The sequence below is a fragment of the Rhinolophus hipposideros genome (genome assembly GCF_964194185.1).
Source record: "Rhinolophus hipposideros genome assembly, chromosome: 9".
NCBI lineage: Eukaryota > Metazoa > Chordata > Mammalia > Chiroptera > Rhinolophidae > Rhinolophus > Rhinolophus hipposideros.
Window position 1 is genome coordinate 73,809,751 of NC_138055.1, and position 17,977 is coordinate 73,827,727.

Sequence of the window (17,977 nt, forward strand, 5' to 3'; positions counted from 1 at the left end):
TAGGTGAGTGGGAGGGGATGCAGTGCCTGAAGGACAATGGGTAGATGATAATTCACTGTGTCTAGAGCTAAATATCAGAGCATTATGGCTAAATCAGCCTTCTAGGAATTGGTCATTGGAAGAAACCCTTCAGAAAGGAAACTCCTACCAATTAATATGGGAGACTTATGTGAGAGGATTTCCACTCAAGATTAATGCCAAATAGGGACAAAATAAACAAAAATATTGACATCAGACCCTAAGCTATCCAACCCATGAATTATATTTAGAAGAAGCTGCCCACTGGCAGAGCTGTAGAATTGCCAATTCCACCTTCAGAGTCGCTCTTAAGCTGGACCTGACCAACCAATCACAAAACCAGTCAAATGAGGTCTATATCCTGATCTCTGAAAATGGCCACAGAGACCAAAGCATTCATTTGGTCATTATCCTGGGATCCTGGGATCCTCACAAGAATTGGGGAAAACACTCATACAACACGGCATCCTAGAACACGGTTTCACTCTAACACGATTTGGAATTAGAGAAATCCCCGACCAACACGGACCATAATAAGAGTTTTTAAGAGCAAAAGATATCTCATTCAAAATTAGGGAACTCCCCAAATAACATGGAACGTAATAAAAGCTTTTAAGAGCAAAAGATATCTCATTTGAAATTTTTCATTCAAGCGTGTATGTCATATCAGATTTGGCTGCAGAATTTCCTAAATGAAGATCCTTCCACTGAAAGAAGCACAAAGTTTAAGAAAGAACTTCACAAATGCTTAGCACCATATAACAAAATTTATAAAGATCTCTCAGCTAAAAGCAAGCAATCTAAAATAACAGATTTTTTGCAAAAAGTACAGAAAAGAAGTCAAGATAATGCTGAAGAAAGTTCAGAAGATGAAGATATCTTGTCAAAAAGAAAATGCCTTCGGTTAATGGTTAATGGTCCTTAGTAGTGATGACGAAAGAAACATTATTTAATACATATTAATATGTTATACTTTTGGTGAAAATTGCTTTAATAAAGATATTTCTCTTAATTATAAAAATATAATAGTGTGTTTTTAAATTTTTGGAACCTAGCCCCCTTTTTTATACTAGTTCTTTGTTTCATGTAACATGGATTCGCATAACACGGCATTTTTAGGAATCTAACAACCATGTTATATGGGGGTTACCTGTATTATCCTTTCAAAGCGGAGGGCTTTCTTTTTTTCGTTTGTTTGTTTTGTTTTCTCATTTTAAGCAGCATAAGGAAAATAAATGGTTCATACATAATATGCCTAAGTGTGTCAACATTAGCTGTCTTCCATATCTGGAAAGAAAGCTCAATAAATCATCATTTTGACACATTATCCTAGAGCCTCAGTAATAAATGCACACTTGGAACTCTCAAGTTTAACTCTTCAGCTCTGTGTAATTTAACCTACTGACTTCAGGAGCAGGAGAAAACTGTACAAGATGTTGAATTAGTTTCCCATCTCACCCCTCAAGACCACCTTATACATACATGCATACATAATGAATGAAGCTCTCCCTTTCTCTTTCATCTCATACATGATTAAATTCTTCAGTAATGACCCAGTGGCTTAGAGTGGATATACTTCTTTTCAGAAGTCAATCTGGCACTTGGAGCAGCTTGGCTGACTTCTGCAGGAAATGGAAAGACTTTCCCCATTTGCTAACTGTGGATACCAATTCAGGAAAATGAGTTGGAGGGGAGTCTGATATGTAGATGCTGACTTAGATGTCAGCCCTTACACAAAACTATGATAATAGTTAATAATAATATGTGCCAGGCATGCTTTGAAACACTTTCCCTGTAGTAACTCAATTTAATCTTCACAACTCTATGAGCTAGGTGTTATCATTCTCACGAACTGAAGGTGAAAGAACTATGGCACAAAGAAGTTAAATAACTTGTCCAAGAACACACAGCTAGTAGCAAACCCAAGATTCGAGTTAGTCTGGCTCCAGGACTATACTTGTAAACTCTATACTAAATTGTTTCCCCAACATATCACAAAGAGCAACAGATTCAGAGTCAGAAGACCCTGGTTTGACTGCTTGGGGGATAGGGGAAACCAGCCTTCCTGAGCCCCCGTTTCCTCACTGAGATTGTTGTAAAGATTAGAGATGATAAAAATGTTTTAAACATTTATAACCTTAAAGTACTCTAAAAATATAAAGGAATATTATTATATTAAACCTAATCTGACTTTACAAATTATTCTCTAACATTTCATCCATTTTCACTAATTTTACCATGAATCCGGAAACATCTGTACATGACTGTTCATCTTCTGATTGTATGCTCTAGTTAACAATTTTTTAATTAAAAAGATAAACTATTTGAAGGTTTTTGCTTTCAAGAACCGAGTAATCATTTTTAGGAGATTGGACAGAATATAAATTATTTCCAAAATTTCATTTTCTAGACCTATTTAAATTTAATTCTCATCCTCAAACCTTGCAAGATAAAAGAACCTTCTCTTCAACTTTGGTTGTTGCATTAGTTTTCTGTTGTTGCCATGATAAACTACCACAAAGTTAGTTTTAAAAACAGCACATTAATTATCTTATATTTCTGAAGGCTAGAAGTCGGACACAGGTATCACTGAGCTAAAATGGAGGTGTCAGCAGGGTTGCATTGCTTTCTGGAGGCTCCAGGTGAGAATCTGTTTCCTTGCCTTTTCCAATTTCTAGAGGCCATTGCCTTCTGTGGCGTGTGGGCACCCTCGTCCATCTTAAAAACCAGCAACGTAACATACCTCTGACCCTTCTTCTATTGCCACATCTCTTTCTGACCACAGCCAGGAAAGGTTCTCCATTTTTAAAGACTCATGATTAGATCAGGCCCTCTGATGATCTAGGATAATCTTCTTATCTCCAGATCTTTAACCTTAATCACATTTGCAAAGTCCCTTTTGCCATGTAAGTTAATATATTCACTGGGTTCTGAGGATTAGAATGGGGACATCCTTTAAGGGAGCTATTTTTCACCCTGCCATAATTGTGAACATAGGAACAAAACCCCCAATTTTGTATATTAAAAAGTCTTGTCAGGTGGGGGGTGGAAGATGAGAGTAAGGGGGATCAAATATATGGTGATGGAAGAACTGATTCTGGGTGGTGAGCACACAATGGGATTTATAGATGATGTCATACAGAATTGTACACCTGAAATCTATGTAATTTTACTAACAAATGTCACCACAATAAATTTTAAAAAAAAGTCTTGTCAACATATAAAAGTTTGAGGGTGAATCATTATAGTGTCCTGAAAAACCTCCAAATCATAACAGCTATTACAACAGAAAGGAGATAAAGTCCAGTTAAGCTGATTTCAGATAAAAAGAAATCCTGACAAATGGTTATTGAAGGGTAGCCGAGCTACATCGATAACAAAACCAAACAATAAACCTGAAAATCATCCAAAATGAGGTGATAAATCTGTACTCAATGTACCTGCAGTTTATTATTGGGAATGAAGAACCTTCCTTCTGATTCTAGTCTATCGTTTTTGAGAACTGAAACGTTATAGTCGTGTACTATTAGAGACTAGATAGACATCAGAAAACAGACCTTCCTTTCTATCAAAGTTAGAAAAACAAAGAGGCCCTATACCTTTTTAAAGATAAGTTAAACAAATAAAAGAAGTAAAGTGTCCCAAGTCTTGCATTTGTTTCAATGGCAACAGGGATCATCTAAATGGTGTTGAAGAAGGGTTGTTAGTATATCTCAATGATGAAGAGTTCCACAAGTGCTTCTTTTGGGAACAGGACAAAGCAATGAAGCCACAGAGAAATGGATTCCCCAAGGATGGTCGCCTAATTCTATAGCTTGTACATTTACCCATGGTATTTATATGTTTACAAAAACCAAATGGAAGTTTAGGTGCCACACATGGGGTCCAGCTGTTGTACTCCAGAAAAGCAAAAGCAACACCAATGAGTCTCATTACAGCCTGTTTTACCATTTCCATAAAAGTATGTCCTGTTATGCAAGGACCAGGACTTCTAAGCCACCAAGAAACTCTGAATTTATGGGGGCCTAAAGAAGTTCCACTTGTTCATTCAACGAAAACTGAATAGTCTCAGGTACTGTTTAGTCAATTCAATCAGTGAGTACGGCAGACCAAGTTTCTGTTGTTCAGGGTTTATTTTCTACTGGGGATAGGAAGAGAGAAAACTACATTTTCTGGTCTGCAGTTTTGTCTTCTAAAAATTTGTGGGTAGACTATGCTATCTGTAAAGTTCCTCCCAGCTCTGTATGTTCTGAAAGAGAGGAAATAAATTTTGGAAGGCTTAGCAGTGGTAAGTAAAAAATTAAGGGAGTAAAATTATGGATGATTTCAGTGTTTCTCTTTTTTGACGTTGTTGTTTATCACTGCTTTCTGATGTTTTTTTTTTCTATCATGAAAATGCATTACATATGAAGTAGGAAAATGTTTAAGAAAATAGTAGAGAGGTTTGGGGCGTTGGTTCTCGGTGACCTGAAAGTATGTCATTCATCCATTAGCAATGAGAAGTGTAAATGGGAATAATCTCACCTCTCCAGTGACTTACTTTTTACCTTATTGTTACCTAATGAGGTTTGGGGAAAACTGCTAAGGGAATCTTGCTGCTTCTTTTCTCATTACCTGTGTGTGTAATGGCTTACTCTTCTGTGAACCCTCGGAGGTCTCTCTACCCAGTCTACTTAGGAATGCTCAGGCACAGCTCCTGGACCTTCTCTCTCTCTCTCTCTCTCTCTCTCTCTCTCTCTCTCTCTCTCTCTCTGTCTCTCTCTCTCTCCACATACACACACACACACACACACACACACACACACACACACACACACCCTTCAACATTTATATCTGTTTAAATGTCACCTCCACAAAGAGGCCTTAGCTCACCTGAGCGAGCTAAGAATTTCATGCCTACCTTAGACTCATCATACTGACCCTGGTCGTCTCTATCATATCTTTGTTCTACTCTTTTCTTCCAGAGCAGTCTTCTCAACTTGTAATTTCGTAGGCATTTCTTTTCTGTACAAGCCTATCGTCTGTATGTCCACAAGTGTGAAGTTCTACCATGAAAACAAGGAGAGTCTGTTTTGTTCACTGCTATATCCCTAATGCCTAACTGACATTGGTTGAGCAAATGAATAAATGAATGAATGAATGAATGAAATTGCTCCTTTGTCCTCTCACAAGTTATTCCCGTACACCGGTACGCGGCAGCCAGTTCTTTACCAGCTCACAGAGACAACTGTTAAATGTTCAGCAATTTAGTAAGCCAGGTAGTAAACTGTTCGTAGCTTGAAATCAGCTAACCTGAGAATGCCGAAACAATGGACACCAGCAAATGCTACGTGTCAAGACTGTGTTTGCCCAAAGACCTGGTTTACAAGCCCACCACTGCTCTCTTCTCTTAAATCCAACTATGAATATTGATGCTACCATGGCAAAAAGTATAGACCATAAGTTACTTTAAATCTTTCAATTAAATATGAAATGCTAAAACTACTGAATACATGCCATACAATTATTTTCCTGTTGGGAATACTTGATCTTTTTATAAGCAAATTATAACCTAAAATATGTGTCTCTGATCTCCTGAAGTTTTTGTTTCTGTTTTTCAGATCCTTACGTGAAGATTCATCTGATGCAGAATGGCAAGCGGCTGAAGAAGAAAAAGACAACAATCAAAAAGAACACACTTAACCCCTACTACAATGAGTCGTTCAGCTTTGAAGTACCCTTTGAGCAAATCCAGGTAATGTCGAACCTAATTTTCTCTTCCCATTCAACTTCATCCACATAAATTAAGCACACAGACCTTGTAAATTATCAGGGCACATGCCTTCCATTAGAATTGCTATTCTTATTCCCATGCACATTTGATGCTCAAGCTATAGCAAGAAGGAAAAGATAAAATACACAGCACGGGATGTGCTGATTCATCAGCCCAAAACAGCTGGCATTCTGTGGAACGGAAATAAAGTAGGAAAAAGAAAATCAACAGAACAACTCTGCTAACCTAAAAACTACATACACAAAGGGTAAAAGGCCAAAAGCAAATGAGCTTTCACTATTTACCGCCAGGCCATAATATGTAATTCTTCATATCACATCTTTATAGCAAAAAAAAAAAAAAAAATACAGATAAGAGAAATATTTTGGTTGGTGCTAAATATGCCTCTTTAATATTTTATTATTAAAACACAATTCACGATAGAAAAATTAGGCTAAGTCGTATTTTTAATTGTTTAAATTCAGCTTCTTGTTTCTGAGTTGGAGTGGATGGGTATTTTTTGTAAAGATGGAATCTTAATTTGCTAGATAAAAATTGTTATAATAGGAAGCTTTCTATTAAAAGACCTTGTGGTTAAAATAGGATGCTACATATAGCCACAATGATAGTATATGATCTTTTAATAACTTTTAAATACTTTGAAGGTTTACTCATCTTATATCCATAGTGAGACTATTGGAATCCAAAGTTTATATCCAATAATTATGGGCTATTTCATACTAATCTTTAATGGATATCAGACAGTCAGATTGCTTAAAGCAACACTACTTTTGTTTCGTTAAATAATTAATGTGGGTCCATCTTTTCAATAATATAACAGTTTGCAAGTAATTTGAAGGAGAAGTGAAGGGTAGGTCTCAAAACTACACCTTTAAACTTTCGAAAGGTCCAGAATAAAAAAAGTCAGCAGATATTTGTTAGTTCCATATTTTCACTTTTAATCTATTCTTAGAATATAGGATTTTATGAATTAATCACACCTTTATTCCATGAAGATTAACATAATAGCTACATTTATTGTATATTTATTTAGTGCCTCGACCGAAATTAAGCACTTTACATGCACCATCTCATTTAATCCTTATAATAACCTTGTGAGAGAGTTTCCATTATTATCCCAATTTTATATCTAAGGAAACTGAGGTTTAGAATTTCCTCAATATAAAATAGGAATAATAACAATCGGCATAAAGTAAGATTATGCCTAGAAGAGCACTCAGAAAAGTGCCAAGCACATAGGAACACTCAGTAAATGGTTCTCATCATTATTATTCACAATGTTGATGTTGTCTCTTTTGCAAATTAACATTTTATTAGAAAATGGATCTAACAACAAGATTAAAGCAATCTAGAAATCAGCGTTATCCAGCAGAACTCTGTGGGGATGGCAATGTTTATCATCCATGCTGTCCATCACGGTAGCCACCTGCCACTCGTGGGTAATGAGCACCCCAGTCACTAATGTGATCAAGAAACTTGATTTCATTTTAATTTATTTAAATTTGAACAGCTACTTTCCAATTGTGGCTAGTAGGTACTATATTGTATAGGGCAGTTTTTTAAAAATCAAGAATGCCACCATCCTCCCATTGGTTTATGCTTGTACTTTTTTTTAACTTTTCTCATATACATGGCAACAAATTGCACATATTTATTAGGTTGGTGCAAAAATAATTGCAGTTTTTGCAATTATTTTTAACCTTTTTAACTGCAATTACTTTTGCACCAACCTAATACTTTCAACAGCTGTCACATAAGTAAATGACATTGCAGAGGATGTGGATTCCCTGTCCTCAATCATTTGTTCACTAGCCTGAACCAGTGAGCTCACTGCTTTTGACCCATTAGCAAACCTCTAAGATAGTCAATCTTCTCCAACAACTTATTTCACAATATTTGTTCAGTGAACCCTTTTGAGTTCTAAGACTTTCTTCCTATGGAAACTAATTCCTCCTGGCATTTTGTTTTTTAATTCCACAAAACAACAGAAGGCAGCCCATGGAGATGAAAAATCCTACTGCAAACCTTCTCCTTTGAGCTACATGTCTATACCTTTAAAAAAGAAATAGTAAATGTCCCTTTTGAACTATAAATTGTAGCAAATGTAAAGCACATTAAAAACAAGGCATACATTGGATTTCTGGGGCAGCATTTTGGAGGAGAGAACAGAGATAGTCAGGACAGAGATAGCCTGAGCCCCATATACAGTAAATCAGGCACAGAAATAATGAGCAAGCCTTTGACTGCATTCTTCTTCCCCTGCCGCCAGAATCAATTTGTTCTGTTCTTTTCTTCCCGCCCCCACCTTCACCCCAGGAAGCTTCTTTCCTAGTCTTTGCATCTCCCTAGAGAAAATAATTGAGCATTTTACATGCTATAATAGGGGTTTAGATTTACTTTATCCGAAGGTTATAAGATTATCTTTCTGTCTCTATTCCTATGAAATATAAGAAAAGCAAAATATGCTGATTTCCAAAAGCACCTGAAAATGTTGCACTCCCCTCCCCCCACTTCGCAAAAAAAAAAAAAAAAGAAGTGTATAAACTACATCAGCAGCTGAAAAAATTAATCCAAGGCCCTTATAAGGATATTCTGTCCTGAGGGCTATTAATACATTCCTAGATGAATAATCAAAACTCACTCCAGCCTCCAAAAACCCTTGTTACCTTTGTGCACAATGCCCTGAATGGTGCCCCCACCACCACCACCACGTCCTCACTTTCCTGCAATATGACTGCATCTTAATGAATTCTCCTGGGAAAAGTTCTCAGGACCAAGCTGAGTCTGTTCTCAGTTCCAAATACCATCCTGTGGAAGGTATTCCCTTGACAACGGAATCAATCTAAGGCTGCACAAGGGAAAACCCAACTTTGTCTCCTTTCTTGCCAGTGTGTGGCATTTCACATTCTGAATTCCACTTTGAGAAGTGAACGTTGTCTCTGATCTGAAACTGTACCTGGGTGTCTTCTCCCACATATTGGGGCAAGAATGCAGTCCTCAGAGTACAAAATCCACTGAAGGGGCAGAACCCAGCTGGCTTCCATTATTACGTGTTCTGCTTTTCTTAACCCTGGCCACCAAATGTTATGCATTCTGCTTTACTCTCAACTCTTCCTTTATCCTTGCACTCGGTTTCTAGATTGGAGCCATTGCATATTTTGACTAAGCGAATTCATTCCTTAGGAAGCAGAACTAAAATGTGTTCTTAAAAAGTGTTTCTTTCATATCATAATGGTATGGGTTTGCTTTCATCAGTTCAGTTCAAAAAATGAGTTATTAAATAAACCCTAAAACCTAATGGAACCTCTGAAATAAATCATATTTCCATTTGATGTCAGTGCCAGATACAGAGTAGTAGTTACTCAATAAATGTTTATTGAGAGAATGTATGAGTGAGAAATTGTGTCTTTACATCATTACTACATTTTAGAGACTTTCACCCTGCTGTCACATTTTATACTCACAACAATTCTGTGATTAGCTGAAATTCTCTATTAGCTTTATGTGAAATGCTGGTTCTTTTCCCCCAAAATGGGATGGCAGTACATGGTTGCCTTGGGAATGTAACCCAAAAAAGAAATGATCTGTGTACCAATGTCACAAATTTCACAGATGAGACAATTGAAACCAATGGATTTAGAGGAGAATACAATGGACACAGTCAACAGAGTGTGTTGGTTGGCATGGACGAAAGGACTCATTCCTCACGTGCCCCCAGGCAGGTTACTTACCTGCTCTGAGCTCCAGCATTTTGTCTCTATAACGGCAATATTACTAGGACCTATTCTGAGAGGTAACCAAGTAGTTCACGTCAAAGACTGAGAATAGTACCAAATACAGAATAAACATGGGCATTTACTGAGTAGTTTGAAAATGCTAAGGAGATGATGAGGACAACAGAACAGTGATGATGACGTGATAATGGCAAGATAGGGATGACTCGGGTTTTCGTATTCAAGTCATTTTCAGCCTTGTCCTGGTGTTTGGAGATTGGTTCTCCTTGTTTCCAATCCCTTCGGTCTCAAGGAAACTTTGTAATGGGGGGGTCTCTCTAGCGCTGACTGATGAATATTTATTTTGTGTCCTCTTTCAGAAAGTGCAAGTGGTGGTAACTGTTTTGGACTATGACAAGATCGGCAAGAACGATGCCATCGGCAAGGTCTTTGTGGGCTACAATAGCACTGGGGCGGAGCTGCGACATTGGTCAGATATGCTGGCCAACCCCCGGCGACCCATCGCCCAGTGGCACACCCTACAGGTCGAGGAGGAAGTTGATGCCATGCTGGCAGTCAAGAAGTAAAGGAAAGAAGCCTTTCTGCATTTGCTCACATAGTGCTCTTTAGCCAGTATCTGTAAATACCTCAGTAAGATGGGTCTTTTCGTTGTTCCAGCCATGCGTTCCTAACACAATTCAGTGGTACGTCAAATCCTGTTTTGATTTGCACAAATTTAAACGTAGAGAGCCCCTGAGTCCTTCATCATACCACTGCCCTCCAAATCTACTCTTCTTTTAAGCAATATGATGTGTAGATAGAGCATGACTGAAATTATTTATTGTATCACATTGTTGTACATACCAGTATGCTAAAGATTTATTTCTAGTTTGTGTATTTGTATGTTGTAAGTGTTTCCTAATCTGTGTATATCTAGGTGTTTTTAATAAGATATTCTATTTTAAACTATGTAAATTGACTGAGATATAGGAGAGCTGATAATATATTATATGGTAAATATAGCATCGTCTGCATTCCAGCAAAAATATCAACCTGTAAGGCACTAGTACAGTGAAACTGACATCTTAAAGGACAACTTAAACTTGAGCTTTCTATCGAATCACTTGAGTACCAAGATACACTTACACCACATCCTTGGTGGGTGAATCCAATTTTGTAGAATTTCTTCACAGGCAAATTAGTATGATCCGAGCAGCATAGCACGATCTGATCTCCAGGAAGCATAGCCACAAAACAGAATAGCACCTGTCTGTACATATTTACAAAGCTAAAATCAGGGCTTCACTCTTACATTTGAAGAAGCACCTGAACAGGAGTTAACGATTTCATATTACCGCATATAGAATAACAACAGGATGGTGTTCATGTGTGTGCGCGCGAGTGTGCATGTGTGTGCGTGCATGGTGTGTGCATTTGTTTAGGGATGGGGGTGGGGGGAGAAGAAGATGGGAGAAGTCTGCATTTCTGAAATATTGCCTGACTATTTGAAAAAAACAAAAATGTCGCTCTCCGTTATCACCTTTATACAAAACAGGCATCCTGTGAATTCTATTCCAGATTTCACACCTCTAATAATTTGAAAAGGTTTGCACACTAGACTTTGTAACACACTATTTTATTATACAAATCCAGATTAGGAGGAATGCAGAATATTTTTAACACAGCAATCTGTGCTTATTACACAAAATTACTTTGTGGTAAACAGACAGTATTGTAATCCCATCAGAAGATGAAAAAAAATAAACAATTAGCCATAGTTCTGAAATGCACTTCGATTAAGCCAAAACAGACAGCTAGTGATCTTTTTATATGCTCTTTTTACTTACATAAGTTTTAATTTGTCCTTTAAAAAAAGGTGTAACAAAACCAAGAACAAGTTCTAGAAAACTAAAGCAACCTCTTATGTATTCTAGATGCTTGATTTAGGAGGAGTTTTTAAATGTTTTCAATGTTATTATGTAGTAAATGGCACTATTATGAAGCTACTAGTCATTCCATAAGCGTCTTCAAGGACTGCTCTGTGTAACACTGTGACTGCCGTGTGTGCTTAGACACGTAGTTTCCTCAGTGGATAGCACTCAATTTATTCCGTAGTGATATTGTAAACAATACTGCCATTCCCTTCTACTGCACTGCCCAAGGTGTGTGTAGCACAAACAGTTCTCATTACAAAGGACCAATTCAGAACTGAAAAGCTATGCATAGGACAAGGAAGATTCATAGACTGGGGAGGAACACACAGCATTTTGTCAAGCACTGTGCAATATTCCATATTTTTCCACACTATGGTAGACAACCACTCTGTGGAAGGGCAGCCTATTATCTCACTCTGCATCCAGTCTTTTCTCCCACTGACTTCTGTGGCCCATTGTAACCTCTAGGCCACAGAAAGCAGTGATGCCCTGAAGTGAAGGTCGATCTTCACACATACCAACACAACATGGAGCAAAACTAAGCAGTAGCCTCATGTTCAGACTTTAGGGTATCATGCCACATTAAAAAACAAACAAAAAAACTCAAGTAGAATTCAAACAAGGGCTGATGGGAGGCTTCGAACTGGGTTGTTTCCTAAGAAAACTAGAATTCCTGTCATTATTCTTTCCTTGTCAAAGAAGAGGCAAGCCCTTTGACCTTTCAGCCCAGTCACAGCAAACTCTACAACTGGGACAGACACCAAGCACAAAAGAAGAAGATCTCCCTCTTTGCTGGATGGTCCATGCTTTTGTAAAAAAACATAAATAGAAAATGCACGAGTCATGATGTGAGATTAAATATCAGTTTGGACAGAGTTGTCAAAGGAGAATCTTCCTAATTTAAAGGACCAAACCCCACTAAAGAGAGAGAGTTGACTGACTTTTAAAATTCCTTAAATGCCAGAAACTGACATTTAATTTTCACTGTATTCAGCTTTAAGTTGTTCACACTGAAACGACACTTTAAAATAAGCAGGTTCGAGCTGCCGAATACACATTATTTCTTGCATTAAAGTCCTACCAATGCATTCTCTTCCAACACTGCCAGACATGGGATATTGTCACCATAGTTGGTATTACGCCACCTTTCACAAGTCAGTGACCTAACCTGCGTTGAGACCAAGATTCATCCTCAGATAAGCCACATGTACCTTTCTGACAAAGCTGTGTAAAGTATTAGAATCTGATGCTCTAGAAAGATCCTAGTTGCCTTTGTGTATATTTACTGCCTGCTTGAGTGTTTCTATATGTGGGTTTTCTCTGTATCTTGTAGAAATGTTGGGGTGTTTTCTTCTGCCATATGGCTCGTGACCCACGAGCCAACTCCTTTAGCTGTATTTTACCTTCATTTTTGATGAGGTGGTTTAAATTTTGTTTCACTTTGTGTAGTGAATTCGCCAGTAGTTTTCTGATTGTTGTTCAAAATGACAAACATATTACACAGATATTCAATAAAAATGTTTTATTTCCTGTTGATGTTGCTGCCTTTGAACTCTTTTTCTTACCTGACTCTGGTGGTTAAATGGATGGCCTGTTGACTTGTGGGGCCTGCTGGAAGAAGGGGCCACTGAACAAATGCTCTCCCTGAATGCCAGCCTCTGAGTCACATCTGTGGAAACACAATGGCTGAGGGGAACGCGATGCCGAGAGTGCATCTGGCCATTACTGCCCAGTGCTCCCGGGCAGAATCATTTTCTATATATGTTTCTCTGTTCCCGTTTATGATCAATTCATCTGGCACACTGTCAGGTTTCCTGCTTTGCCCAAAATGTGTCCTCAAGGGTTTTAATTCTAGAACCTAAGTCACAAAGCTTCTCCAGAGTAAGGATGAAAATAAGATTTTCTAAACCCCATTTTTAGAGGAGAGCATGACCCATGGAACTCCTCACCCACTGCAACGATGAGGTAAAACAAACACCTTTCCTCCACTAACTTCAACATGTATCGTATGCCTAGAGTGTACCATGTTTTCACTGAATACTGGAGATACAACAAATGATGTAATAAGGGGCTCAGTCTCAGACACGTGTAAATGTACTGTCACCATACACTAAAACATGCGCCTTGAATCCCTGAGGATTTTCACCAGACCACACACAGGGGACACCACGGCGTGCCACCTGAGCCCCCTTTTGCATTGAGGCTGTCAGCCTGCAGTTGCCAGGAGCCATGCCTGCTGATAGCTAACAGCTGTGTCCCTCTCCCTCCACTGAGGAAGCTGCCTTACCTGAAAGGTCATGCCTGCTCCCTGGGCAGCCCACGTCCCATGACCTGGATCTCTCCTGGGCACCATCTCAGTTTCACAGCCACAGGGTTAGCTGAGAATGCCTTTGCCACTGCGTTGCAGTTCAATTCCCCCCTGCCTTAACAGGTCCCCTTGCTCCTTTACAGGTGTTGCCAAGTGCACTCCCCAGTAAAACCCCTTCATCCCAGAGACCGCCTCCTGAGGAACCTAGCCTAGAACACATTCGCAGGGAGCAGGGAAATAGGAGGAAACGTTTTCTAGAGAAGACAACACCAGAGGCAAATCCTATAGGAACCAGTCGAAGTTATCCCAGTCAGTGAGGACGCAAGACTGTGCCAAATTCACCTCAGTTCACAAGGCTCTAACTTTGCCCATGATGAGGTTTCTGAGAGTTGGCTACATCATACTCCCATCAGCCAGCTTTGATTAGGCACTGCCAACTAAAGACAGGGAGTAAGCCAAAACTGCTTAAACAGCCAACGGAACGACCACTTAATTACTGCACACTCTGAGGAAATGACTGGCAACGTTCTAAATACAAGCTGACCAAAGGACGCTTGAGGCCCACTCGGGGTAGGTACCAAGAAAAAAAAAATCAGCATTATAAATACATGTGTTTGGTTTTCAGGGGTGAGCATTTTGTTTTTCTTAAATAGCTACTGACATAAGGTAAAAACACTAGAATATTTCTTAATGAATTTAAAAAAAAAAAAACAATCATCCCATCCTTTTATCAATGTGTTTTCCCAAAAGTTTTTTAGGTCTCAGGCACATGCACTCAGGATATTCCTTAGGTGTTTTAGTCAGGAAAACAAAACCACCCCAGGTATTTGAAAGAGGGAATTTTATAGGAAATGGACCACGTAGAGGGCTGAGAAAGTAGAGACAGTGGGTTAACCCAGAGAATAACAGATACCGCCTGGTACTGTACGCCAGGGCTGCCCTAACAAAATACCACACATTGGGTGGCTTAAACAACAAAACTTGATTTTCTCACAGTTCTGGAGGTCTGAAGTCGAGATCAAGGTTCAGGTCGGGTTGGTTTCTTCGGAGGCGCCTCTCCTTGGCCTGTGGATGGCGTTCTCTGTGTGTGTGCCTGTGTCCTAACCTCCTCCTCTTATAAGGACATGAGTCCTAGTGGCGTAGGGTACGCCCTAATGAACTCATTTTCACTTAATTACCCCTTTAAGGACCCTCTCCAAATATAGTCACATTCTGAGGTATTGGGAGCTAGGACTTCAACATAGGAACAGGGTGGGCAGGTAAGGAGCACGACTGAGCCAATATGGCCCCTCCTAAGTCTGCGAAAACAAGATGGAGAAGAGAGAGTCGCCCAGAACTTTAGAGGAGGGGGTAGAACCTGGGGGAGCTCCATTTTTCTGGGGCCACATAGGGTCTCAGGTGCTGGCGGGGGGACCAACAGACACGCTCCACTTTGGGGGTTCAGGACCTGCCTGAAGAGCCTGATCCAATAGCTGCTCACCGTGGCTAGAGGAAAGCAGGCAGAAGCGAGAAACAGAATGAGGGCCCTTTCTCCTCTCCTCCTACCTTCCAACTCAGCCAGTGCCTCCACTAGCAGAACCTAATCAGAGTCAGGTGGTGAGGGAGTTGAGGAAACAGCCTGCTGGGTCTGAGAGCCCACCCCATGACCACAGCAGAACACACACAGGTGGGAATGAGGGCAGAGAACAAGCAGGCAAATGACCGACACAGAGGTGTCTTAGTCTGTTCAGGCTGCTATACCAAACATAGCATAGACAGGATAATTTAAACAACACATATTTATTTCTCACTTCTCGGCTAAGAAGTCCAAGGTCAAGGCACCAGCGATTCCTGTGTCTGGTAAAGGGCTGTCTTCAAAGATTCCCACTGGCTAACGCAATCACATTGAGTGATAGGATTTCAACATAAAAATTTGAGGGGACACAGACGTTCAGTCCATAACATTAGGGGACTGTTTAGCAGCTGCATAGACTTTGTAAACGCTCTCGTGTCTTCTTCGGAGGATTTTGGTGGACGTTTCTGAGCCACACAAAGCATCCCACCCCTGATGAAACAGATGCACAGAAACCACATTCTTTTTATGCAGAGAGTTTCCTATCAGATCTGTGGATCTGAAAATTCCAACCGTGATTGCAGTGAACTGCTCCCTGCGACACATCTTCATTATGTATGCACCGAGCTCTTTGATGTTTAGCAACTGATTTAAGCTGTACATACGTCTTTACTGTAAAACAGTTACCCAGTGACTTTGGAATATGAAGGTAAAAAAAAAAAAAAAGCGGGAAAATAAAAGTAAGAAATAGCCTGATAGTAAATGTCCAAAGAAATCTTCCAAGACCTACAGAACAATAAATATGCAGGAGTAAGCATCAAAAGGGAGCAGTAATAAAAACACCATGCAAAGCTGCATATTACTTGTGGCATCTAAGTTGGGAGGCTGGCTGAAAGTTACCTGCATTTTAAAATCTGCCTTTCAGCCATATCCATGACTTCGCCCACCACCACCAATACATATCCCCAGAGTCCCCACACCCACCTTCTTCTCTGACAGTAACCATCCTCTCAACAAAACCTTTTCCCCTGTGCAAAATGTACCTGTCCCCACCAACGTGCATACAAGGTTAAACAGGATTTTGTACTGATGGAGTCAGGACTCATTTCCTTTTCAGCTGTCCCCTTTCCCTCTGTCACTTTCCTACCTCCTCCAGGCTGGGAGTGCAGCAAAGTGTCAATGTCCTTTGCAGGCAGAATTGTTTGAATTGCCTGTGGAAGGAACCCAACTCATGCTGGATTAAGGAAAAAAGAGAGAGAAGGGGAAGAATGGGGGGAGGAAGAGAAAGAAATAGAGACAGAGAGAATTATTGGCTCATCGAAGCAGGAAGTTCAAGGTATGATTACATTCAGGAACAGGTGGATCAAGGACCTCAAATAATGTCACCATTCTCTCTCTCTGTCTCTGTCTCTCTGTCTCTCTCTCTCTCCCTCCAGTGTCTCCATGTGACAGCACAGATGGCCCTTAGCACCTCCAAATGTATATTCTTCTAGCTTAGCATGCTTGCAGAGAGTGCTCTTCTCACGATTACATCACCAAAATTCCCAGACCTGACATGTGTGCTTGGATCACAGGCCCTCCTTAAACTAATCACTATGACACAGTTCACTTTAGCTACGGCTGGGTCATGTCCCCAGCCCTACAGCCACAGAAATGGGGTAAGGATGGTTCCTCAGAGGAAAATCAAAATGCTATTACCAAAATAATAAAATAAAATCAAAGAAAGAAAAAGAAAGTTTTTTTAAAAAGTGCTATTACCAAGGAAGAAAAGTGGGTATTGGGCAGAGAAAAACGACACGCATCTAGTATTTGGCCCCTGCTATGCCTGTGCCCTAACAGAAGGGACGCTGAAGGCACAAACTCAGGCCCCAGCAGTAGCCTGGTCCTTCTTCCTCTTGACCAAAAGCAGTGTCGGAAAGGAAAATGTAAAAGTGTGCAACAATTATCAGAAAACATCCATTCACCTTCCCATTTATTGTCAGGAAAACCAGTCATATGCTGTATATTATAAGCAGCCTTTATTCAAAAGCATTGAGTCATTGACACAATTTTAGATTCCTGAATTCATTAAAAAATTATTATTATAGAAACTTAACAGGCAGAAAGGGAAATAGAGAGGAACAAAAAAAAAAACCTCTCTACACACCCGTTATGTTTTTCCCTATGGGCCAACAGTCTTGGTCCATATACAATCACCTCTTAAATACCTTTAATCATAGATGCATAGAATTTAGTATCAGTCTCTTTCACTTAAAGTGAGAAATGGCACTTTTTTTTTGTTGCCACATAGTCTTTATAATTTTTATTTTTAATGGCCACCTGACTTTTCTTCAGGTAGATAAACAAAAACATGTTCAACTATTTCCCTAATATCAGATATTTAAACAATTATTAATGTATTTCTTACATAAATAACATTGCAATGGATACTTCAGTGGATATTTTGTTTATTTATTTATCTATCTATCTACCTATTATTAAGTAGATTTTTATCTATTGATTTTTCTTAAGATAAGTTTACAGAATTTTCCAATTTGATTTCTTGGAAGGTGCCACCAAAATACACTGCCATTGGTGTGACATGTTCCAGTTTTCCCACAGCCTTCCCGACTGTGGGCATTGTGCTTTTCATGTCTGACAACCGGAGAGGGTCATGCGCCTCCGTAATGAGCAGTCCAG

At 39.4% G+C, this 17,977-nt stretch overlaps 1 protein-coding gene across 2 annotated transcripts in view; it reads left to right on the forward strand.

Moving 5' to 3' along the window:
- Positions 1-12,972, forward strand: part of SYT1 (synaptotagmin 1) — a 507,590-nt gene extending 494,618 nt beyond the window's left edge. For both annotated transcript variants that reach the window (XM_081059199.1, XM_081059198.1), the window contains exons 10-11: positions 5,619-5,752; positions 9,885-12,972. In XM_081059199.1, the coding sequence (XP_080915325.1) occupies positions 5,619-5,752; positions 9,885-10,091 (341 nt within the window). In that variant the 3' untranslated portion in view covers positions 10,092-12,972. The remainder of the gene's footprint in view (positions 1-5,618; positions 5,753-9,884) is intronic.
- Positions 12,973-17,977: the final 5,005 nt, after the last annotated feature.